General features: G+C 53.1%; 1 protein-coding gene across 7 annotated transcripts in view; it reads left to right on the plus strand.

The window, feature by feature from the left end:
* LOC146394442 (CD99 antigen-like) overlaps nt 1-20,771 on the plus strand; it is a 37,942-nt gene extending 17,171 nt beyond the window's left edge. The window contains exons 4-10 of one of the 7 annotated variants that reach the window (XR_014834935.1): nt 433-477; nt 1,566-1,628; nt 5,488-6,044; nt 6,588-7,674; nt 9,908-10,021; nt 16,552-16,608; nt 18,300-18,845. Coding sequence is in view for 4 of the 7 variants with exons in the window: in XM_085007066.1 (XP_084863192.1) it covers nt 433-477; nt 1,566-1,628; nt 5,488-5,532; nt 7,609-7,674; nt 9,908-10,021; nt 16,552-16,608; nt 18,300-18,325 (416 nt within the window). In the remaining 3 variants the exon portion in view is untranslated. Of the gene's footprint in view, nt 1-432; nt 478-1,565; nt 3,402-5,348; nt 6,045-6,587; nt 7,675-9,907; nt 10,022-10,440; nt 10,996-13,424; nt 16,609-18,299 lie in introns of all 7 variants that reach the window. The other 6 variants (XR_014834938.1, XM_085007068.1, XM_085007069.1 and 3 more) reach the window with 6 other exon arrangements.
* The last annotated feature ends 3,462 nt before the right edge of the window (nt 20,772-24,233 follow it).

Below are 24,233 nucleotides of genomic sequence, written 5' to 3' on the forward strand. Positions count from 1 at the left end.
GCTGCCAGCCTACACCAGATCCGAGCTGCATCTGTGACCTGCACCGCAGCTCACCGCAATGCCAGATCCTTAACCCGCGCAGCGAGGCCAGGGGTGGAACCCACGTCCTTGCGGATACGCGTTGGGTTCTTAACCCACGGGGCCACGTGGGGAACTCCAGTATGAGAATTTCCGGGTCCATCCAGGTGGCTGCGATTTCTAAATTCCTTGTAGCTGGGGCGTTTCGTCCTGACTTTCATCCTTTTCGGCGGAGAGCAGAGTGAGGTCAGCATGGTCGGGAATTTAGGTTTGGGGGCGAGACCGCCGTCAGGCTGATCATCGGGAAAGGCCTTGAGGGGACAGGCCCTGGAGTCTTTCCTCCGTGGTTGGGGCTGTCTTTTCTTTTGTTCCTTTCGTTCCCGACTTTTCTGTTAACCATCTGCTTTCCTTTAGATGATGGCTTCAATTTGGAAGACGCTCTCGGTGGCGGAGGAAAACGTTAAGTAGCCCCTCTTTTACCTTTTGCTGTTTTATGGTTTTCTGTTTCGGATCCTCGTCGGATTCCTGATCTTTGAGCCACCGTGGGAGCGCCACGCCTCCGTGTGTTTTCAAACTCGCCCAGTCTTTGGGGGGACAGAAGAGTCAGTGGATACCCTAGCTGGGGCTGCCCTCATGGGCACGGGGCCTCTGGGGGGCTCCCTCGAGGCCCCACCCTCGGAAGGGCTTCCCTCCTGGGTTGAAGGGTCTGTGGCTGCCCTGTGGAAACTTCTCAGACAGCTCAAGCCGTGAAATGCCACACGCAGTTCCCGCCTGCTCTGTCGCAGGTCGGTCTGCTTCGTTTTCCCCTGGAAGCACACAAAGTTCGGTAGTGCAGCTGGATGGTGATGGAGAAAGACCCACAGGGGGCTGTGTGTCCAGGAATTCCCTGCCGTGACAAGGGAGATGCCTTGGTTTTTCAGGACTAAACCATCTGTAAATCCGTGCATGCTTTGTTTTCTTTGGGGGTTTTCTTTTTGGCTTGGTTTGTTTGTTTTAATGTTTTGGGTTTTTTTTTTTTTTGGCTTGGTTTTTGTTTTTTATTTATTTTTAAGCCAAAGGTGATACATCTTTGTTTTTTTTTTTATTGTTTTTTCCCCAATACATTATTTTTTTTTCCTACTGTGCAGCACGGTGACCCAGCTACACATACCTGTGCACAGTCTTTTTTCTCCCGTGATGAGTCTCCGTCATAAGTGACTAGACAGAGTTCCCAGTGTGACCCAGCAGGATCTCATGGCTCATCCACTCCAGAGGCAATCGTGTGCATCTCTGAACCCCAAGCTCCCCAGCCACCCCCCGGTCCCTCCCCCTCCCCCTTGGCAACCCCCGTTAATGGATTTTGAGTAGCGTTGATTGCCAGTGTTGTGCCAGTTTCTGCGGCACAGCCCGGGAACCCCGTCCTGCATAGAAAGCCATTCTTTTTCCCATGCTGTCTTCCGTCGTGGTCTCTCCCAGGAGACGGGATAGAGGTCCCCGGGCTGTAGAGCAGGAAAGTTTTGTTTTCTTGACAGCCAAGGGCTCATCATGGCCTTTCTTCTCTTTGACAGATGACCCAGTACCACCCAATCCACCCAAACCCAAACCTAAGCCGAACCAGCCTGGCTCTTCAGGTAAGTGCTGCAGCCTCTGTGGGTCCTTGGGTGTTTTTCAGAGGTTTTTCAAAACCCTGGGCCTAACGCTAACCCTAACTTCTAGCCCTCGCCCTCACCCTAAGCTGCAGTGGTTTCCGTGTCAGCTGAGGGGAGACCCTTCCAGACTGGGCACGATTTGCCTCCGAACTTTCTGTGATGCCACGTTTCCAGCCGTGGGAAACCGTGTCCCCCAGAGACGTGTCTGGTTTCGATTTGATTTTGAGGTTGGGGATCTTGCTTCCTGAGTTTTCATAAAAACCTACACAAGTACCAGTGAAAACATATAGAATCAGTATGGAGAAAAAAAATACCAGCTTTTTGTGCTTTTCCGCTAGAGAAGCTGTTGTTAAACTTTTTGTATGTTTCATTTTAAAACATTTTTTCAGGTTTTGATTTTTTCTGCTAGAGGGGATATACGTTGTTCTGTTCAGCTTTCTTTAAATTGGCGTTGATTTCCAAGGTTCTGTTAAGTTCTGCTGTGCAGCAGAGTGATTCCGTTTTATGCGTCTTCAGTGTTCTGTGGAAATAGCGTTTTTGATTATGGTTTATCACAGGGCCTTGAATATAGGTCTCTGTGCCTGACGGGACAAGCCGTTTTGTAAAAGGCTTCGTGCCTTCTTTCCTGGAACATGTCAGGCTCGTCTCATAGTTTCACGAGCACGGTTTCTGCATCGCATGGCTGCGGCACGTTCAGATGTCGAGTGGGCTTTTTTGTGTGTTTATGGATTTGTTTCAGTTGTCACCCAGGAAAAGGAGAAGGATGCTCCTCTCCTGCCACGGGGATCGTTTGCGTGGTTTTTCTCTGTGGCCTTTTACATCGATTTATTCCTTTATTTTTGGTCTTTTCAGGGCTGCCCCTGTGGCACAGGGAAGCTCCAAGGCTAGGGGTCGCATCCGAGCTGCACCTGCTGGCCTACACCAGAGCCACAGCCACGCCAGATGCTTAATGCACCGCGTAGGGTGTGGGATCAGAGCCTCATCCTCGTGGAGCCTAGTCCGGTTCATTACTGCTGAGCCACACGGGGAACTGCTCCAGCAGTGGTTTTAACAGCGTTCCTTTTCCCGACAGTATTTTTGGACAAGCATGACGTTCCCTCTGTTCTCCAGGACACCGTTTGTGCTTTTGTGGGTTCCCTGCTTTTTCGTGGCCACGTGCTTTGTTCCTTTTAACTGCAAATCTCTTTCCTGTGTCTCCCCGCTTGGGGACCATCCAACCCTCTCTGTGTTGCCATTTGAATGGGCTCCGAGTGTAAATCGATTTCTTTGCACACGGGAGCTTTTTCCTCCCTTCCGCTCTCCGCGTGCCCCTTTCTCCTTATTATTTCTCGAAATGTGTTTCTAAATGACTTTCTCCCTCGTTTGTGTTTGTGCTGGGACGACGCTGCGCGTGCATCACTTTTCTGGTGATTTCGGGGATACAGAAACGCGTTTCATGCAGTTTTCCTCATGAGCCTTGAGTGAGAAAGGCATTCACGTTCACCGTTTTTTTTGTTCCTTAGCTTTTCTGAGAAAACAGTGGATTTCATTTCCGGGCGACTTAAGGTTTCTTCTGCTTCCTCTTGTTGGCCCTTTGCTTGTATTTGTGTCACGTTGCCTTGGCAAGAAAACCTGGCATGGCATCTAGTTGGACAGAACAGACCAGGCACTTGGCGTTCCTGCTAAAGAGAGTCACCTTTTCCCAAAAGAAATCACATTTAAAAAATTTTTAAACCTAATTATGTTGGAGTTCCCTTCGTGGCTCAGCAGTAACCAGCCCGATTAGGATCCATGGGGATGCAGGTTCGATTCCTGGCCTCGATCCGTGGGTTAAGGATCTGGCGTTGCCGCGAGCTGTGTGGTGTGGGTTGCAGACGCGGCTCAGATCCTGCATGGTGGTGGCTGTGGTGTAGACCCGCAGCCACAGCTCCGATGTGACCCCTCGCCTGGGAACCTCCATATGCCGCAGGTGTGGCCCTTACACGAAAAAGAAGCAGCATAAATCAAAGGAAATATCCATTCGTCTCACACTTTCTGACTCCCCGCTGCCCAGCGTCGGTCATCAGGCGGACACATCAGGTCCTGAATCCTGCAAACATGTCACAGCCACGGTGGGGAGCGTGACGCGATAGCCGTGAGTGCAGTGATTTGATGCCAGATGCGTCCTAATCCAAGGCCGTTTCATCTAGTTGCCTCTAAAGGATGCCCACGTCCTTTCCATGTCCCGTGTGTCGTCTTTTCCAGGTGTAGTCGCAGCGTTTGCAGTAAGGCGAACTTTAGGAGGAGTTTGAAGGGAGAGGGGACAGTCGTCCTGCGAGAGTATTTGAACAGCTAGTACCATGGCGGGGGTCCCCCAGGTCTGTGTTGTTTTGTTTTGTTTTGTTTTGTTTTTCCTTAAGCCCTTCCGTGGCTTGTCGAAATGCCCTGGCCAGGGCTCAAACCCGCAACACAGCAGTGATCCGAGCCCCCGTAGCGACCATCCCAGATCCTTAACCTTCTGATCCACCAGGGAACTCCCCCAAGGCTGCTTTTCATTCTGATCTGTTTTCATTCACCCAGAGATACCAAGACCCTCCTGACAGTGTTTTTTTTAATTTTTAATTAAAGTGGAGTTGGTTTATAATGTTGTGGCCATTTCTGCTGTATAGCAAAGTGACCCAGTCTCAAACATATATCCATTCCCGTTCTCATATGCTCTTCCATCCTGGTCTGTCCCAAGAGACTGGACAGAGTTCCCTGTGCTGCACAGCAGGACCTCATGGCTTCTCCATTCTCCGTGTCCTAGTTGGCATCTACGGACCCCAACCTCCCCGTCCAGCCCACTCCCTCCCCCTTCCCCCTTGGCAACCACACGTCTGTTCTCTACGTCCATGAGTCTGTTTATTTTTCTAAATTTAATTTTAAAATTAAAGCATAGTCGATATACAATGCTGTGCCAATTTTTGCAGCACAGCAAAGTGACCCAGTTACACACATACATACATTCTTTTTCTCATACTCTCTTCCATCCTGGTCCATCCCAAGAGACCGGATCGAGTTCCCTGTGCTGGACAGCAGGACCTCATGGCTCATCCATTCTCAGTGTCCTAGTTTGCATCTACCAGCCCCAAATTCCCCGTCCAGCCCACGCCCTCCCCCTTGGCAACCACAGTCTGTTCTCTGCGTCTGTGAGTCTGTTTTCTGTTCTGTAGATGGTTCATTTGGGCCGTATTTTAGATGCCGCATAGAAGTGAGCTCCTGTGGTGTTTGTCCTTCTCTGTCTGACTTCGCTCAGTACGAGAATCTCGAGTTGCATCCATGTTGCTGCGAATTACATGGTGTCCTTCTTTTTGACGGCTGAGTAATATTCTGTCGTGTATGCACCACACCTTCTTTTTTTATTATTATTAAAGTATGGTTGGTTTACAGTGTGTGCCAATTTCTGTGCTATGGCAAAGTCCTGCACCCATGTACGTTCTTTTTCTCATGTTCTCTTCCGTCCTGGTCCATCCCAAGAGACTGGAGAGAGGTCCCTGTGCTGCACAGCAGGACCTTGCTGTTCCTCCTTCATGACTGCTCTTCTTTTTTTTTCTTTTGTCTTTTTAGGGTCACACCCTGCAGTATACGGAGGTTCCCAGGCTAGGGGTTGACTCAGAGCCATAGCTGCCGGCAAACACCACTGCCACAGCAATGCCAGATCCGAGCCGCGTCTGTGACCTACACCACTGCTCCCGGCAACGCCAGATCCTTAACCCAGGGAACGAGGCCAGGGATCGAACCTGCGTCCTCACGGAGACTCGTCGGGTTCGTTACAGCTGAGCCACGACCGGAGCTCCCTTGATGACAGCTCCGATGTGACTGATGACTGTGTTTTTCCTTCCAGGAGGCTTTTCGGATTCTGATCTTGTTGACAGCAATTCAGGTGGAGGTGAGCTTTCCTTCCATGTGTCTCCTTCCTTCCCGTGTCCCCAGGCTTCCGTCCCCTGGTTCTGCAGAGTTCCTGGCAGCCTGGGAAGTCTTCTCCCTCAGGCAGTCACCCTCAGCTGTTCGGAGCTCTCTTTTGAAGGTCTAGCCTTGGGCCGTATGTCCAGGGTGTGGACTGTCAGACCTGCTCCTCCAGAGGTTGGGGTGCTGGGAGTGAGCCCCGCCTTGTGCAGGTGATGGAGGCCTGGGGCGGGTCCATGACGCCCACATCCCTAAGACTGCCTCTCCTGCGTCTCCAGGGGCCACCTGCTGTGGCCGTTTCATGGTATTTAATGAACTGAGCAGTCAACAGAGGGCGGGGACTTGTCCCAATGATGCTCGTGGGTTAGTGACAAGTGGAAAGTCAGATTTTTCCTTCTCTCTTTGTTCCTTTTTAAGGCCGCACCTGAGGTATAGGGAAGTTCCCAGGCTACGGGTCGCCTCGGAGCTGCAGCCACCAATCTACACCACAGCCTCGTAGACACCAGATCCGAGCTGCATCTGCGACCTACACCACAGCACATGGCAACACCAGATCCTTAACCCACCGAGCGAGACCAGGGATCGAACCCGCAACCTCGTGGTTCCTCAGCGGGTTCTTAACCCACTGAGCCACAACGGGAATGCCCCATGGATGTTCATTTAAACCCACATCTCTAGGGGCAGGTCCAGACCCCGCCTCCCCCCACCTTGGAGCGTAACAGGCAGGATTCTAGTCTCATGTAGTGTCACGTGGGCTTACGCCCTGGATGTACCGGGCTGTCCCCTGGCGCTATGGCCATGTCACATGCAGCCCTCGCTGTGAGCAGAGCAGGTGGTGTGGCTCCATAGCTGGTAACACGTAGGGCCCGTGGGAGTATCGAGAAAAGACACGCCAGGATGGGCGTTCCGGCCGTCGTCCTGCCGTGGAAACGAATCTGACTGGGATCCATGAGGACTCAGGTTCGATCCCTGGCCTCACTCTGTGGGATAAGGATCTGGCATCACCGTGAACTGGGGTAGGTTGCAGATGCGGCTCAGATCTGGCATTGCCGAGGCTGTGGTGTAGACCTGCAGCTGCAGCTCCAATGAGACCCTTAGCCTGGGAACCTCCATAGGCTGCAGGTGTGGCCCTAAAAAAAAAATGAGACACCCGGAGTGACTGGCTGACATTCAGCAAGGCCAGAGGCCCCCCGGACAAGTTCACAGTCCCCGGGGTGAATTCCTGGGCTGTGCAATCATAAATGTGCAGATTTACACTTCACGTCCGGCGTCCTTTCCCCTTACATGCGGGGAAACCAGAGGCCGTGGGAGTTCCCGCTGTGGCCCAGTGGGTTAAGAACCCAACTGCAGTGGCTTGGGTCGCTGTGGAGGTGCAGGTTCAATCCCCGGTCCAGTGCAGTGGGTTAAAGGATCGGGGGCTGGCCGCCGCTGTAGGCCTGCAGCTGCAGCTGAGATTCAGTCGTTGGTCCCGGGAACCTCCATAGGCTGCAGGTGTGGCCATAAAAAAAACAGACGGGGTGGTGGGATGGCACCTTCGCTGTGGGGGAAGCATGCGTGAAGACGATACCCAGGGTCGGGCTCGTGTTTGCACCTCCCGATGCGAACATGATAAGACCAGGGGTCCACAGGGTTGTGCCTTGGATGACCTGTAGCTGTGGCATGGGGGCAGGGGGGCAGGGGGGGGCTCCAGCTCTCAGGTGGGCGCCAAGGCCCTCGCTGGACTTCTCCGCGAGCCCAGTGCTGGGGACAGGCTCCCCAGGCCAGCAGGGGTCTCCCTGGGTCTGCCGGAGCCCACCTGGGGGCAGGGATGCGTCCGGTGCTGGGTCTGGTTTTCAGTTCATGGGCGCGAACCAGGTGGCACCGTCCACCTCGCCAGGACACCCCCATTGGGCCGTGGACAGGGCCACCCTCATGGGAAATGACCCCCAATCCGTGCTCAGTCCCACGACGTTTCTGTTCATGACCTTCGTACCCCAAGGTCGGAGGCGCTGGTCCTGGGTGTCACGTGCGCTTCCCATTCCCAACACAATGCATCACTGAGCCTTGTTCTCTGTTGCAGGAGGTGGCGGTGGCGGCGGCGGTGGCGGCGGGGGCGGAAGCCAGAGGCATGACGACAATGAGCAAGGTATGTGCGCCTGGTTCGTCACGTCCTGGGTGGCTCCTCTGGGCTGTTGCGGAAAGACGGACGCCGTGGCCATGACCTGCCATGTAGCGCTTGCAGCGTCACCCGAACGGTGCCAGCGCCAAGCAGGGTTCTCCGTCTCTGGGCGGCGAGGCCCCAGAGGAAACCCAGGCAGACCTCGGCGAAGCTGTGCGTTGGGGCCCAGACCACAGCCGTCACGCGAGTCACACACCCTTTCAGGGGCCTCTAAAAGTGATGCCGACCCTAGGCTGTCGTCTATTCTATACTTTCATTATAAAACCCTTTAGGGAGCTCCCATTGTGGCTGAGTGGGTTAGGAACCTGACGAGGATCCATGAGGACGCAGGCTCGATCCCTGGCCTCACTCAGTGGGTTAAGGATCTGCGAGCTGTGGTGCAGGTTGCAGATGCGACTTGGATCTGGCATTGCTGTGGCTGTGGTGTAGACCGGCAGCTGCAGCTCTGATTCGACCCCTAGTCTGGGAACTTCCATATACCTAAAGAGCCAAAAAAAACAAAAAACAAAACCCAGCACTTCATTGCAGTTCCCCTGTGGCTCAGTGGATTAAGGATCCTGCATGGTCACTGCAATGGCTTGGATTGCTGCTACAGCGCAGGTTCAATCCCAGGCTCCGGAACTTTCACAGGCCATGGTTGTGGCCAAATCAAACACCAGAACTCTTTACTGCCCCAAAAGGCTCCCCGTCCCCTGAGCCTTCCTGTGTCATAGTAGCACATCGAAGCTCCCGGGTCACAGAAACCTTCGCAAACAGAATCATGATGCAGAACCTTGGAGGGTGGTGAGAATGACCAAAATGCAGCAGAGACAAGCAGGGAGCAGGGGCAGCTGGAAAAACAGCGCCCATGGACTTGCCCGAGGCCGGGAACCACGAACCGATGATGTGCAAACCACGCAGCATCCGTGCCGTGTCATAAGATGCGGTGCGCCTGCAGCAAGGTGACCGCCTGCCTCTAAAACGCTCAGAGCTGGGCGCCGATGCAGCAGCCTGCCTTTGAAGATCGGTCACTGTCCCCAAGGGCCCTAAGAAGGAGCGTGCCGGTGCCTCCGAGTGCTCCAGGGAAAGGACCACTCAGCTGTAGGGACGTACAGAGAAAGTCATTTACGAGAAGGAGTTGGCTCCCGTGCTCATGGAAGTTGAGACGTGCCACGCCCTGCTGCATGCCCACCAGGGATTCGGCACAGTGGCTGCTGTGGGTCCCTCTCGGTGCTAAACACTGAGAAGCAGCAGAAGCAACGGTGTTAGATCCAGCCTGAGCCCAGAGTCCCCAGGACCGGGCGCATCCGTGTCCGAGGGCAGGAAGGGGGTGTCCCCCCTCTGCACGGAGAGCAAAGTGTGCCTTAGAATTGCATCAGGTCGTCACAGGTTGGACGATGTGTGTCCAGCCTGGGTACGGAAGCCTGCGTCACTCAACCTATGGCTTCAGAGGTTAAGCTTTTTCTGAAGACCCCCACCTGGACACACCCAGAATAATGGGGGTGGGCAGTTCTCTTTTTTTTTTGGCCATGCCCATGGCAGGCGGAAGTTCCCAGGTCAGGGATCAGACACCATCCACGGCGGCGACAATGCCGAGTCCTTAACCCCTGGGCTGCCAGGGAACTCCATGCCTAGGGATTTCGTAGCCAGTCAAGCTGACACGTATGATGAACCCTCCCATCGTCCTTGGGTTTTCTGCCTGGGGCAGAATGTCTGGTGCACCTGCCCTGCCATGAAAACGGCTGTCACCGTGGGACAGGTGCAGGAATTGGGGGATTAGGGGCAGCGGATGGAAATCCCATCACAGTACGTCCAGGGGAAGGCATCGTGATGGACAGACTTACCGAAGACGTCGGTGGCTTTGATTTTCTTAGAAGAGCTGGGAATCTGACTGCCTGAGGTCTCACGGCCTCCCAGTGGTTCCAGCTGGGCACCTCCCACTCTGCCCGGGAGTGCCTGCTTTGAGCTGGGAGGAGCCCTGAGCTGGTCTCAGGGCGGGCGAGGAGGTGGGGAGCCGGTTATTGGCACGGAAATGACGCCTGGAGCAAAATGAACATCCTTCTCGGTGTGACTCTAGGGGGCTCAGGAGGGGACCCCTTTGGCATCTCCGCAGTCAGCCCCATCCACTGCCCCCGGGCAGGGCTGCCGGCCCCCTGCCTCGTGGGCTCTCTGGGCATGCCACCTGTCCCCCCATCACGGCGCCCTGTGCTTGCTCCCACAGGCGACTCCCCCGGGGTGGTGCCTGGCATCGTGGGCGCCGTAGTCGTCGCCGTGGCTGGTGCCATCTCCAGCTTCATCGCCTACCAGAAGAAGAAGCTCTGCTTCAAAGAGAACGGTGAGTCCTTCCATCCCCGCTTCCTGGCTGTGGCACCCGGCCCCCCAGAAGCTGTGCTTTCTTCGGAACCAGCGCTGGAAGGAGCCGGTTGGCAGGGAGCACGTAGAGGGGGCTGAGGCTGCCTGACACCGCCGGACCCCTGGGGTCTGACCTGGGGGCTTCCGTCCCAGGGCTTGCTGCGTTTCGTTGTGTGAGCTTGTGTGGTCGTAACAACGCCCCTTTGGGGCGGTTACATAAAGCGGGGAGACGGTGGGCTATGCTTTCCAATTTTGGTGAAGCTCAGACTGTGCGTGCAAGTCTCTCCAGGTTGCCTGGCAGAGCGCGAGGGCTGAACAAACCTTATAGCTTGTTCATCTTTTTTTTTTTTTTTTTTTTTTTTTTTTTTTTGCTTTTTAGGGCCGTACCTGCGGCATATGGAGGTTCCCAGGCTAGGGGTTGAATCACAGCAGCAGCTGCCAGTCTACACCACAGCCACAGCAACGCCAGATCCAAGTTGCATCTGCGACCTACCCCGCAGCTCACAGCAACGCCCGATCCTTAACCCGTGGAGTGAGGGCAGGGATCGAACCTGCGTCCTCATGGATGCTAGTCAGATTCATTAACCGATGAGCCAGGATGGGAACTCCTAGCTTGTCTGTCTTGATTCATGTTCCCTGCCGCCCTCATCCTCTTCGTGGAAGAACCGTGGCTGTGGGGCCGCCGTATTGTCTTCCGCACCCCAGAGAATTAAAATACAAACCCTGTGTAAATTAGTCCCTTTCTGCCAGAACCCAGTACCAACAGCTTCCCTGGGAAGGTGGGATGGGGTCATTTATAGGGGACTGTGGAGAATGCCCCAGTTACTAGCCCTGTGATGAGAACCCCAGTCCTGGCCGTTGTGGGGACCTTCTCCTCAAATGCAAAGTTACCTAGGATTTGTCCTGACGTCAGGGAATTCTACGATTTTGTGTGTGTGTGTGTGTCTTTTTAGGGCTGTGCTGTGGCATATGGAGGTTCCCAGGCTAGGGGTCCAATCAGAGCTGTAACCACTGGCCTGCAGCACAGCCACAGCAACGTGGGATCTGAGCTGCATCTGCGACCTACACCACAGCTCACGGCAACGTCGGATCCTTAACGCAAGGAGCGAGGCCAGGGATCGAACCTGCGTCCTCACAGATACGAGGTCCGATTCGTTTCTGTTGCGCCGCAAAGGGAACTCGTACGATTTGGAGCACAGCTAGTGCCCGTGCACCTCAGGAAGGCTCTATCTAGGTCTTACCTTGACGGTTACAGACCCAGGGAGGGCTGGGGTGTGATGTGGTTTGTAGGGTTTGAACGTCTCATTCTTGATGTCATTTGCCTCAGGGACCCCTCCCTGGGGCTCCTGGGAAACTCCCAGAAGAAGCCTTGAATAGGTGGAGATGGAGGCGGGGTCTCAGCCTAGGGATGGAGTTGCCCCTTCATCTCCCATCCTTCCAGAGTTTTAGGAGCACACATGCTATTTAGAGCCTGAAAGTGGAAAGTCCTGGAGTTCCCTGGTGGCCGAGGGGTTAAGGATGCAGTGTTGTCATTCCTGTGGCTCGGGTTCGAGCCCTGGGCTGGGAGCTCTCACGTGCTGCAGGCATGCAAAAAAATTTAAAAAAAAAGCAAAAGTCCTACACCGTGTTTGCCTTCAGAGCCCGAAAATAAGCTTCTATTTTTTAATCAGTCTTCTCGAAGTGGAGGGTCCCAGTGACTGCATCTTATTTCTCGCTCGTAAGTAGGCAGCTGCCCTCTGGCCACGCGCAGCAAAGCGCCATCGGCTGGCTGCGTGCCAGGCACCCAGCAGCGCCCGAACGGACAGATGAGCCCGTTCCAGGAAATGCGTGTAAAAGGTCTGCGGTTAGAACCGGGACAGGAGACAGAAGCCAGGAAAATGCTTTTCTCTTGCGTCTCTAAGAAGGAGCAAAGAGCTTCCATGGAGACGCGTTTGTGTTTCCTTTCCAAGCACATTGTCCTCCTTCGCTGAAGATGCTCCCGCCCGGAGCTTGGTGCTCCGCTAAGCGAGGAGTAAGGCTTGCTGGCCGAGGAGGCTCGGGGCGTCCTGACCCGGAGGTTTTTGCAAACACTTTGGGTGGATTCTGGAAATGCAAAGCGTCTCGGTGAGCTGGTGAGCGGGGTGTAGGAACATGCTTGTGTCAAGACGGGGCATCTGAGGAAGGGCCCAGGGGCCTTCACAGCCGGGACATGGTGCAGAATTTGCAAATGAGGTTCAGAAATTGGAGAAAGCAAGCGTTGTGCATGGGACCCCACGGCACCTCTGGGTCTTGGTCGTGGGTTCAAGTGTTCCATCCCTCACAGGGGGCAGGAGTGGGCGTGAACACAAAAAGTTCCCCAGTAGAGCTGGGGGCACGTACATGTTTCGAAACCAAAAGCCTGCTTTCTGGTGAACTGACTCGGGGCCGTGAGTGGGATTCAGTTTATGCTCCTGGAGAGTCTGGCTGGATGCGGTGCCCTGGCATACTGCCTGCTGTCTCTCTTCTGGACTGACGTGGCATCAGGTGCAACTTTACATCCGATTTCTTTGTGGTTTTCTCTCTCTCTCTCTCTCTTTTTTTTTTTGTCTTTTTAGGGCCGCTCCCGCAGCATCTGGAGGTTCCCAGGCTAGGGGTCGAATCGGAGCTGCAGCTGCAGGTCTACACCACAGCCACAGCAACACTGGATCCGAGGTGTGTCTGCAACCTGTGCTGCAGCTTCCAACAAAGCTGGATTCTTAACCCACTAAGCGAGGCCAGGGCTCGAATCTGCATCCGCATGGATACTAGTCAAGTTCCTAACCTGTGGAGCCACACTGGGAACTCCCAAATAGTTACTCTCGCTATAAACTTATTTAGGAGGGCCTCCGTGTTCCGTTTTGTCGAGAAAGTATGAAAAAACACCTACGGTCCATGAAGTTGGGCAGCTCTGTCTCTTTATCCTAAAAGCTGGATGTTGTGGTTCTTGGCATTTTATGTGGTTTTCTTCTAAGCCGTGGAGGCTGGCTTCTTCCCAGCCATTTGGGGCATGAGCACTGGATGTGTGTCTTTGTGGTTTTTTGTGGGTTGGCTTCCAGCTTGGATGGCAGCGTCGGCGTCCTGCTGCTGCTCCTGGCATGGCCAGCTGCTTCCCTCAGCCTTGGTTGCGGCGGATTCTGGAGGCAGGGGTGGCACGTCCTGTCCTGTTCCCTCTCTCTTCCTCCTCCCTTTCCCTGGACCTCCTTCCCCCTCTTAAATCCAGTGTCCACTCTGAGCCCGCCTTCCCGTCTGATCTGCCAGCCTCTCTCCCGACCGGCTTTCTAACAGCTCACTGCTGCTGCCACCGCCACCACCACCGCCGCCGCCCGGAGCCTGGGCAGGTGCCTGGCGCAGGAGCGTTTTCATTCTCCCTTTCCGACCTTCCGTTTCAGATGAGTCCAAGATCTAGGGAGGAGCCGAGCATCCCGGGCAGGCCGCCGGAGCGTCCTTGTGATCCGTGTGTGTCCACAGAGACGCAGAGTCGAAGGCAAAACCCTTGCCGTGTGTCCTTTTCTGTAGGAAAGCTGCCAGGCCGATGAGTTTCCCCCGGATCAGATTCCAACCCTCGCCTCCCCTGTGCTTTTGTCCTCACATCCCGTGTGGCTTTCCCCCTTCCCAAGGCACAGGCGCTTAGAACGTTCTGTTTCCACGCACGAGTAGCTTGCGAAAAACGAAGGGAAATGCAGAGGTCTCTAGAAGCAGAAGCTAACAGAAACAAGGGGGACGTCCCTGCATGAACCAGGTCCATCCTCCGTCCTTGTGGGGTGGGGGTCCAGAGGGGGAGGGAGGGGCAGGGGTGGGCAGCCACCGTCCTCCCTGCAGTGTCCTGGGAGGAGCGCCCGCCAGGGTCAGAGGCTGGGATCCTCCCCGGGCCACGAGGACCCGTTTAACCCTCCGATGGCACAGCCTTCATCTGCATGAAGTGTCTCCTCTCTTCTTGCTCTGGTCCCTTTTTGCTCCAATCTGTGAATGTCCCAGTTCTCCGTGGGCCAAAAAAAAAAGTAGTCGGCGTTTTTAGGAATCACCTAAAAATCTCGGGATGCTAGGCTTCCAGGGTGGGTGGCAGGTCGTGACGGGAGGGGTCTTGCAAAGTCTGGCATCCCCGGCATCCCCAGAAGCCCAGACAACGCCGAGGGGCTCTTGCAGGTCAGCCCGCCTCCTCCTGGGAGGAGTTTCCCTCTTCCGACCTTGTGCGGAGGGTCCAGGGGAATGAATGCCCCTTCCTGAGACGCGATGGCGGGTGGGGACCTTGGGGGGGGGTGAGTCTCGGGAGGCGACTGTGACAGCCGTGCCCGTGGCTGTGAGCTGTGATCAGCCTCCATGGGTCACTTCGGCGGCCGTCGGGTATGAAAAGAAGGGTCCCCGATTTCACGGTTCTTCTGCTCAAATGTCCCTGTGAGCACGGGGGTGGCTGTCAGGCGAATCTCTCGGTCCCAGGGAAGACGTGCCCAGTGTAAGGGACAGATCGGATGCTGCCGGTCAGTCGTCCACCTCCCGCCCCCACCCCCGGGGCCAGGCGCGGTCCCCAGGGCTTGCCACGTATATACATCGAGTCCCCAAGTCTAGAGACCTCCGCAACGTACCGTTGCTATGGTTCATTTCACGGGCCTCGTGCTTCCTCACCTGCAAGAGAAGCTCCCGGGTGGCGGCGCCCTTGGCCTTGTAAGGGTTGGGGGGGCGGAGGTGGGGCGAGGTACCCAGTGCAGCCCAGGCTCCCCTTAAGGGCACTTGGGGTTGGGACGGGCGCTGGGGCACTGGGACCCTGGCTCTGTCGCCCTCAGCACAAGCCTCCAGCTCAGCTCAGTGGGGCCCGCAGCCCCGGCTGAGCATCTTTTACTGAGTGACTTCATTTTTCTCTCCTTCCTCCCTCCCTTCCAGCCTCCGTTCTTTCTTTTTTCTCTTTTTCTCTTTCTTTTCTTCCGTCTCTTTTTTTTTTTCAGTTTCTTTCTTTCAATCTCTTCCTTCCTTCCTTTTTCTTTCTATTTCTTTCTCTCTCTCTCTTTCTTCCTTTCTTTCTTTCTTTCTTTCTTTCTTTCTTTCTTTCTTTCTTTCTTTCTTTCTTCCTTCCTTCCTTCCTTTCTCTTTTTTCTTTTTCTTTTTTTCTTGTCATCTCCTTCTGACACGAACGCCTCCTTGGGGTTTCTTGCCACAGCAGCTGGAGGATGCCCCTCAGTCAATCACCCAGCGACTTCCCTGCCAGCAGAACAGGTGCCACGCGTGGTGACGCACCTCTTTTTCCTCTTTTTTTGTGTCTCAGAGCTTTGGTCTCTGACTGCGGTCTCCGTTGGTGCTTGGGGGAGGGGGACAGCTGGCAGGACCCGCTGCCTGTGGGCGGCGCTGTGTGTTTCTGGGACCTGGGTTCAGAGCAGTGTTGGGGTCCCCGTGTGGTCCTAACCTCAGACGATGCCTCTGAAAGCTTCGAAAACGGGGAGACGGTTGTCCTAGATCCTATGAGCTAACTGAGTCCACTTCGTGTCATATGTGCTTATGTCTCGTCCCCAGCCCTGCAGTAAAGAAATAAACATGTTTTGACTGGGACTCTCTCCTGCGTTTTGAATTCTGTTGCTTCGGGCGGGGTGCTCGGAGAATGTTTCTGGGCAGGCTCCACTTTGCGATGATGGGTGTTGGAAAACTTCAAACAGCAATTTGGAAATAGGAGTTCCCGTTGTGGCTCAGCAGGTGAATTAAGGACCCGATGTTGTCTCCGTGAGGACGCGGGTTCGATCCCTGGCCTCGCGCAGTGGGTTAGGGATCCAGTGTTGCCGTGAACTGTGGTGTGAGCCACAGAGGCGGCTCGGATCCTGTGTTGCTGTGGTTGTGGTGTAGGCCGGCACCTGCAGCTCTGATTGGACCCCTAGCCTGAGAACTTCCATATGCCTCAGGTGTAGCACACACACACACACAAAAAAAAGTAATTTCATTTTGTCACCTAAAGTCTAGCTTAACCATATAAAGAATAAATGTTTATTTTATTTTGTCATCTTTTTAGGGCTGCACCTGCGGCATGTGGAGGTTCCCAGGCTAGGGGTCGCGTCGGAGCTGTAACCCCTGGTCTACACCACAGCCACGGCCACAGCCACACCAGATCCGAACCTCGTCGGCAACCTACACCCCAGGTCATGGCCACACTCCCTTGCGTAACCGTGAATCTGATTTCCAAACTCTGCACATCTGTTTCGGTTTTGTAAGTTCTTTTGCTTCCGTTTTTGTTAAATTCCACGAACACATGATCTCATGTGATGAGGCTGCTTCTCTGCCTGACGCTTCAGGGGGTACGAGATGCTCGTTCCAGGTCCATCCGTGGTGCTGCACGGAATGTGAAAATAAAAATAGACTGAAAAAACCCAGGGGCAAACGGACTGGACGCCTTGAAGGGTCGTTCATGCCTTGATGACCAGGGTGGTCCTTGGCTTTGGGGGAGGGCTTGGGGGGGGGAGGGGCCGCTTTGGCCTGAGAGGGACCCTGAGGGGGGCTTCTGTTTGTACTCACCTGGGGTGGGGGTTCTGTGCTTGCTTTCAGCTGACCAAGGCGAAGTCAACATGGAGAACCGCCAGGGCGCCAACGCCGAGCCACCAGGTGAGAAGGGACGGGGGTGTCACCGCCCCCAGCCTGTCTGTCTGACCTCCGCCCCCTGCTGTCCTCCGATCCCGCTTCGTGGCCTGGGATGGTATCCTTTGTAGCTCAAAGCTTCCCCCGAGGGGATTTGTTCAGGAAACGAGATACATACAGAAACATTCTGGGGCTTGAGGCTTCTGATGAGACCTAAGTTGGCTTCACTTCTCTTTGCTTTTTAGGGCTGCACCTGCGGCATATGCAGGTTCCCAGGCGAGGGGTCGAATCCGAGCTACAGCTGCCGGTCTAGACCACAGCCACAGCCACAGCAACACTGGATCCAAGCCACGTCTGCAACCTACACCCCAGCTCATGGCAACGCTGGATCCTTAACCCACAGAGCGAGACCAGGGCTCGAACCTGCATCCTCATGGATGCTGTGTCAGGTTCTTAACCCGCAGAGCCGCAGCAGGAATGCCTCACGTTCTCTTTAAATGTCTGTGATGGTCGTTTTCTAAGTGGCGCCTGGTGGCTGGGTGGCTGGATCCGCAGCTGGCCGTCACGTGTCTTCTGAGATGCTGCTTTGGGTCACGTTCTGCCGTCGCGTTTACAAAATCCTGCCAAGCAGGTGCAGAATTGGATCAGGAGGGATAGTTTACAATTCTGGATGCTTCTCGGGGCCAGGAGCACAAGGTCTGTAATGAGGACCACTTTTGAAAATGGCAGGAAAACACAAAGTCTCTGTCTCTACACCTGTGTGTGTCTTTCTTCATTGGTGAGTCTACGTGGACACCCACTCCCTTGGCCGAGAAAGGCCACGTCTGATGAACAGGACGCCCGTGGAAATGAGCTGCGTTTTGAATAAAATGCTAAAATAGTTCGAATGCCAACATTGGAGCCTTTTAAAAAGGTCCTGCCTGGCTCTCTGCCCTTGCAAACAAGGCGAAGATGTATACATTGAGTTTGTCAGGACCCCAAAACGCCACATAGACCTCGAAAACCTAAATGCACTGCTCGGAACATCAGCCTCCACCCCCCCTCCTCCCCGGCCATGGTTGTAAATTAACAAAGCCGGCGTACCCCCATTTGGAAAATTATTCCTTCTGGAATTGGGTACCTTTCTGACCATGTCCGAGACGTCCCTGGTACAGCGTAACTTCTCTGCACGTTTCTTTCACTTTTCCCAAAGAATTTATTCTTTTTTTCTAGGTACCGTTGCATGGGCGCAGGCCATGTATTGAATTTTTTGCCCCCTAGCCCTTTGATGTCGTTTTTGCTTTTTTTCCATGAGATTCTGAGCCCATTGATCTTTTTTTAAAAAAAATAACTTTTTATTTGTTATTTATTTATTTAGTCTTTTGAGGGCCGCACCCGTGGCATGTGGAGGTTCCCAGGATCTAATCAGAGCTGTAGCTGCTGGCCTGCGCCAGAGCCACAGCAACGCGGGATCCGAGCTGCGTTTGTGACCTACACCACAGCTCATGGCAACACCAGATCCTTAACCCAGTGAGAGAGGCCAGGGATCGAACCTGCAACCTCATGGTTCCTAGTTGGACTCGTTAACCACTGCGCCACAATGGGAACTCCCCATTGATCTTTTACAGGGATAGAGTCACCTGCCTCTGGGGCGTTGCAGGTGCAGGTTTGCGCGCGCGTGGAGGGGGCGCCGGGGACCTCGCGTGCATGTACATTGTGCTGTTGTCTCGCCCTGGCAGTGCAACAGACGCTTCTGGAGAAATAGAAGACGGGCAGCTAAGCAGCCGCGTTGGCAGCAGGATCGCCAGCTTGCCTGCTGGGCGCCTCCCGACGGCCTGCCTGCGGGGGGCTGAGCAGCCCCGCCAGGAACAAGCCCCGGCGAGTTCGTGCCTTTGCCCAAGGGGATGCCACGTTTTAACCCTGAGACGCGTCCGCCACCACCGTGCCCGGGGGGATGAGTTCCGCCGAGGTCCGCATCCAGAGAGCACAGGACGCTCACCTTCGCCACGGCGCTGCAGGATTCCCTGGGGAATGTGAAGGGCTCAGCCCCTGTCACCAGGTCGCCGTCGTTCGAATAGCCGCCCCGCTCAAGTCCCCGCAGACCGGAACGCTGCGCTGTTCACCCATCGCTGTATTAAATGCGCCTGAACCTCCCCGCATCCGGGCCTTTTGTAGAACGAGGGAAGCCTTTGGTTAGTTTCCTCAAGAAAAAAAAAATAAATTCTTTTATTGATGAGGACTCCCCCTCCCCCGCCCCAGACGAATAAAAAGAAATGAGAAACCCACGTCCTTTTTACGTGAATGTTCAGCCATGGAGGCCCTTGTAGAAAAGGCATGGAAATGAATGGGGTGGAGACCTGGGTTCTGTTTTCTGGGGCCGTCAGACAGATGATCCCCCTAAGTGCTGGCTCCTCTGTGGGCTTTTCTGAATCTGTTTCCTCCGGTGGTCACGTGGGGAAAGGTATTTCTTATCATTCAGATACGCTAGTCAATGAGATACTCCCCTGGGCGAGATGCTCCCCTCAGCCAGATGCTTCCCTGAATCAGATACTCCCCTCCGCGAGATGCTCCCTTCAGCCTCATTCCGCGTTTTGATGACGTGGCTCGTTGCGTCATGATGTGTGAAAAAGAGGGCTTTTGAAAATCATTTGGAACTTCTCCATAAAGACGTCATGGGTTTCGAGTCCAAGGGAGTTTGCATCACCATAAAAGAATGTATTTAAGGGCTGTCAGGAGACGGTAGGGACAGCAGGGGGGTTGTTGAAAGCCTGTGTCATAACGTGTGTTTGACTAACCCCCTGGAGCTGTGGCCAAGTCTTTGCTCTCCAAATGCTGCAAGGGGTATCTTTATTTTTTTTTTTAATTTTTAGTATATATTATTTCAAAATGCTTTGCACCGGACTGGCACAACAATACCCATTTAATAAATGTGAACTCTCATTTTTAAAGGGGACTCAAGCATCCATATGTTATCGGGCTAGAAGTTTTAAGACCTTCTCCAATCCAATGGGTTATATATTCCTCATTTCTTAAATTATTTCTCTCTACCTAAGAGTCTGTATCCAAGTTCTTTTCTTTTTTCTTCTCTTCCAGTCCTTTTTTATTTTTAAATTTGATTATTATAATTGATGTACAGTGTTCTGTCAATTTCTGCTGTACAACAGAGGGACCCAGTTATACATATATATATACACACATTCTTTTTAGCACATAATCTTCCATCCTGTTCCATCACAAGTGATTAGATAGAGGTCCCTGTGCTGGACAGCAGGACCTCATTGCTTATCCACTCCCAATGCAATAGTTTGGGACCCCAACCTCCCCGTCCATCCCACTCCCTCCCCCGCCTCCCCCTTGGCAACCCCAAGTCTGTTCTCCACGTCTGTGAGTCTGTTTCTATTCTATAGACAGGTTCATTTGTGCCATATTTTGAATTCCAGATTTAAGTGACATCCTGTGCTATTTATGTGTCTTTCTCTGTCTGACTTACTTCATTTAGTATGAGAATCTCTAGTTCCACCCACATTCCTGCAAATGTCATTCTTTCATTCTTTTTTACGCCTGAGTAATATTCCATTGTGTCTATGGACCACATCTTCTTGATCCATTCCTCTGTCGATGGACATTTAGGTTGTTTCCATGGCTTGGCTGTTACAAATAGTGCTGCATGGATCTTTTGCAGTGAAAAATTTGGTCTGGATAGATGCCCAGGAGTGGGATTACTAGATCCTATGGTAGTTGTATATTTAGTTTTCTGAGGTTGCAAGAAATATCCTATCCACATGATTGTGGGTCTGTGCGTTGCATTAATGCCCCCTGAAGTGGGTTTTGTGAGACAAAAAAGCATGTGGATGTTTCATTTTTATGCCCAATCACCCCCCAGAGAAGTTGTGCAAATTTGGAGTCTTGCCAGTCGTGGCTCAGATCTGTTTCCTTGCGGCCCTGCCAGTTTTCGGACCAATCTCTGAGTTGAAAAACCATATTGAATCCACTGCGTTTGCATTGCATTTCTCTGAACACAAGTCAGTTTGAGAATCTGTGCATGTGTAAGACCTATTTGGTTTCCATTTTTGGGAGAAGTGGATACATACCTTTTGTCCATTTTTTAGTGTTTTATTGGTCCTTTTCTTGTTGATTTGTAGGAACTCTTTACATGTCAAAGATTTGATGGTGAAGTAGGTAGCAAATAAACTTTTTCACTTTATGCTTCACCTTTTGATTCTGAAGTGGTATTTTTCCCCATTCACTTTAAAAAATTTTTTTATTATAGCTGATGTGCAATAGTCTGTCAATTTCTGCTGTACAGCAAAGTGACCCAGTCATATATATACATTCTTTTTCTCATATTATCTTCCATCCTGTTCTGTTTTTATTCTTTTTATGCACTGAAGCTAGTGAGTGGTATTTTTTTTTTTACAAATACAATCTTTTTATTTAAAAACTAGAACTATTTCTATTTATACTTTTTTTAATTTTTAAAAATAAATTTTATTGGAGTCTGGTTGATGGTGTGGGGGCTTGCTGTCATGCCTAGAAAGGCATCAACCGCACTGATTTTTTTTTTTTAAATCTTTTGTCTTCTAACACGTTAAACGTTTTCTTAATTAAAATATTTGATCCCCTAGGAATGCATGCTGGTGTCGGGAATGAGGAAGATATTCCTTGATACATAGCTTTTTAAAAACCAAAACAAAAACCTGCCATGGAAGAATGTGAAATAATTATTAAATGGTTAATGCACTTTTTCCACAGTGATTTGCAGTGCACTTGACATCACCCACGAAATTCCTGGACGTCCCAGGAGAGGAAATATTTCCTTATTCTTTTCCTTCCTATTGGGTCCTTTTCAGAAGAAGCTTGGTAACACCTGCCTGAACACCCAAAATACTTCTGCCCGCGTCTCCGTCTCGCAGGGTCAGGCATGGAGGGCTCAGAGAGGGCTGTTTTGCACCTGTTTTCCATGCACAAGGGTTTCCAAGGACCGCTCTCCCAACACCCATGCCTGACAGCAAACCCCTGCATCCGTCATTCATCTGCTGACAGGTGCCCGGGTTCAGCCGGACGTGCTCGTCCACAGGTGGTCGGGCTCAGCTCCGGCCTCAGATGGGTCCCCTGGGTCGAGGGCCACCTGCTGATGGGTCTCCTGCTCCTTTTTTTTTTTTTTAAAGGCCAAAGTCAGTTTTATTTAAAAAACAAAAGCAATGGACCTCATGAAGATACTCATACGTCCTCTACTAGCTCAGCCACAAAGTCCCCGCTTACTGATGGAGCCACGGGGATGGTTCCCAGGAGTGAGATCGTGATTCCCCCTAAATTCCCAACAAAGTAGCCATCGTTACGTTTTCTGAAATAGCTTTTTTCCCCTCGTATAAGCAATGCACGTTCATTATAAAAATACTTTGAAAACTTAGGAAAGTATAAAGAACACAATGAAAGTGCCCCGTGTCACCACCCAGAGCTCAACCTGTGTGGCAGTTACGCGATTTCTCCTTCCTGCCTATCTTTCTTTCTGCCTTCCTTCCTCCTTTTTTTCCAACCGAAGTTCTCCTGCTTTTTTTTTTCTTTTTGCTTTTGAGGGCCATACCCGCGGCACATGGAAGTTCCCAGGCTAGGGGTTCCACTGGAGCTGCAGCGGCAGGTCTACACCACAGCCACAGCAACGCCAGAGTGGAGCCGCGTCTGCCACCTGTGCCACAGCTCACAGCAACCCTGGGCCCTTCACCCACTGAGCGAGACCAGGGATCATTGTGGACACTGTGTCAGGCTCTTAACCCGCAGAGCCACCACGGGAACTCCAAGGGAGCCCAGCTCTGCGGTTCATGGATTGCCGTCTGTGTCTGAGCCTCATTTTGAATAGCCGGCAAGTTGAAAGGAAGCTCGTTTCCAACAACATCCCCTGTTACATGCAGTTTTCGTTAAAGGGTTTCCCTACAAACACACACACACACACACACACACACACACACACACACACACATGCAGGCACGCACCTTGTGCCTGGAAACGAGCCGTCTAAGCTACTTGTACCTTCATCAGCATCTTACAGGGAAAACAAAACCAAAACACCACAAATCATCAAGAGAAACGCACACTTTTTTTTCTTTTCTTTTTTTTTGTCTCTTTGCCCTTTTCTAGGGCTGCTCCTGTGGCCCATGGAGGTTCCCAGGCTAGGGGTCGAATCAGAGCTGTAGCCGCCGGCCTACACCAGAGCCACAGCAACGCGGGATCCGAGCCGCATCTGGGACCTACGCCACAGCTCACGGCAACGCCGGATCCTCAACCCACTGAGCAAGGCCATGGATCAAACCCGCAACCCCATGGTTCCCAGTCGGATTCGCTCACCACTGAGCCACAACGGGAACTCCAGGGCACACACGTTTTTGAGGCTTCCCCCAAAGGTGGGAGATGTTGGGTTTCGCTTCTCCTTTTAGGTCTGTTTGGCATCAAACCAGCCTGTGTGGGCAAGTCCACCCTGCGTTCCCAGCCAGGATTCCTGCATTTTTGTCTCTCCTGCACGTATTCTGTGTGTCAGAAAGAGTCGGACCTTTTGCCAGTGAATTCTTTGTTCTTCTTCACTGCTTGGAGGGGGTGGCTTGGAAGGGTTCATCCAGGGGTATTTGGATAAATGAGGCCCCCCGCCTCCAGGCACCATAATAACCACAGCAATCATAATAACAGACTTTGTGACATTCGGAAAAAGCAGCGGCCTCCATCAGCAGACTGCTTTTTTTTTTTTTTTTTTTTTGGTGGAACAAAGTCTGAATGAGACAATGCAGGGGGACGTTTCCTGAAATGGGCTGGAGCTTGAACGTGACTCCTGGGGATTTGCGGTATTGCCTCCAGGTTCTTGGGGCGTGGTGGGGGGTGTGCAGAGCTGGCAATGGCTTCACGTGCCATCTTGCAGGCAACAGAGTCGTCCCGGAGCCCTGGCCAAGCACCAGGACGGTAGCGGGCATTTGGTGGGACGGCCCTGCTTTGACTTCCGTTCCTCGTCATTCTCTGCCTCTCGGTGGCCGTGGGACCGCCTGGGACTGTGTTCCCAGGATGGCTCTGAATAAGAAGGCGTTTTTCCTGCGGCTCAGGAGATCCGCGAGCCCGGGCGGCCCCTTGGGAAAGGGCTTGCCTTCAGCTCCAACGCCATCTCAGAAACATGCAATCGTGTCTGATCCGAATCCGGATCAGAGGCAGGGGGAGAAAACCTGCTCGGAAGAGGCCCGTGGGTAGTTCTGGAGAAGCGTGCTGATGCACAGAGATGGGTCACTGGTGCTCTGGCAACGAGAGCCTAGTGGGAGCGTTTCGGGGGCCGGCGAGGGGGCTATTTCTGTGCTAGAAGAAAAATGCGTTCACTTTATCAGTGGCCTTTTTCTTTCTTTCCAAGAAGGGGAGCCACGTGCGTGTCCTGTGGCTGTAACAGGTGACCACAAACTGTGGACTTGAACCCACAGCCCTCCATCCTCCCCCACCCTGGGGACCAGACGTCTGAGGTCAAGGGGTGCCAGGGCCACGCTCGCTCCAGAGGCTCCAGGGGAGGGTGCCTCCTGCCTCTTCCAGCTTCTGGGGGCTCCAGGCAGCCCTGGGCTGGTGGCTGCCTCCCTCCCGTCTCTGCCTCCGTTTTCCCGTGGCTTCTCCTCTGTGTCTGTGTCTCCTCTTCTGTCTCTCAGGAGGACACTGTC

The sequence above is a fragment of the Sus scrofa genome, chromosome X, assembly GCF_054392235.1.
Source record: "Sus scrofa isolate SSC_HxYL_T2T_F1_AM1 chromosome X, Sscrofa_HxYL_maternal_Yorkshire_Landrace_v2.0, whole genome shotgun sequence".
Taxonomy (NCBI): Eukaryota; Metazoa; Chordata; class Mammalia; order Artiodactyla; family Suidae; genus Sus; species Sus scrofa.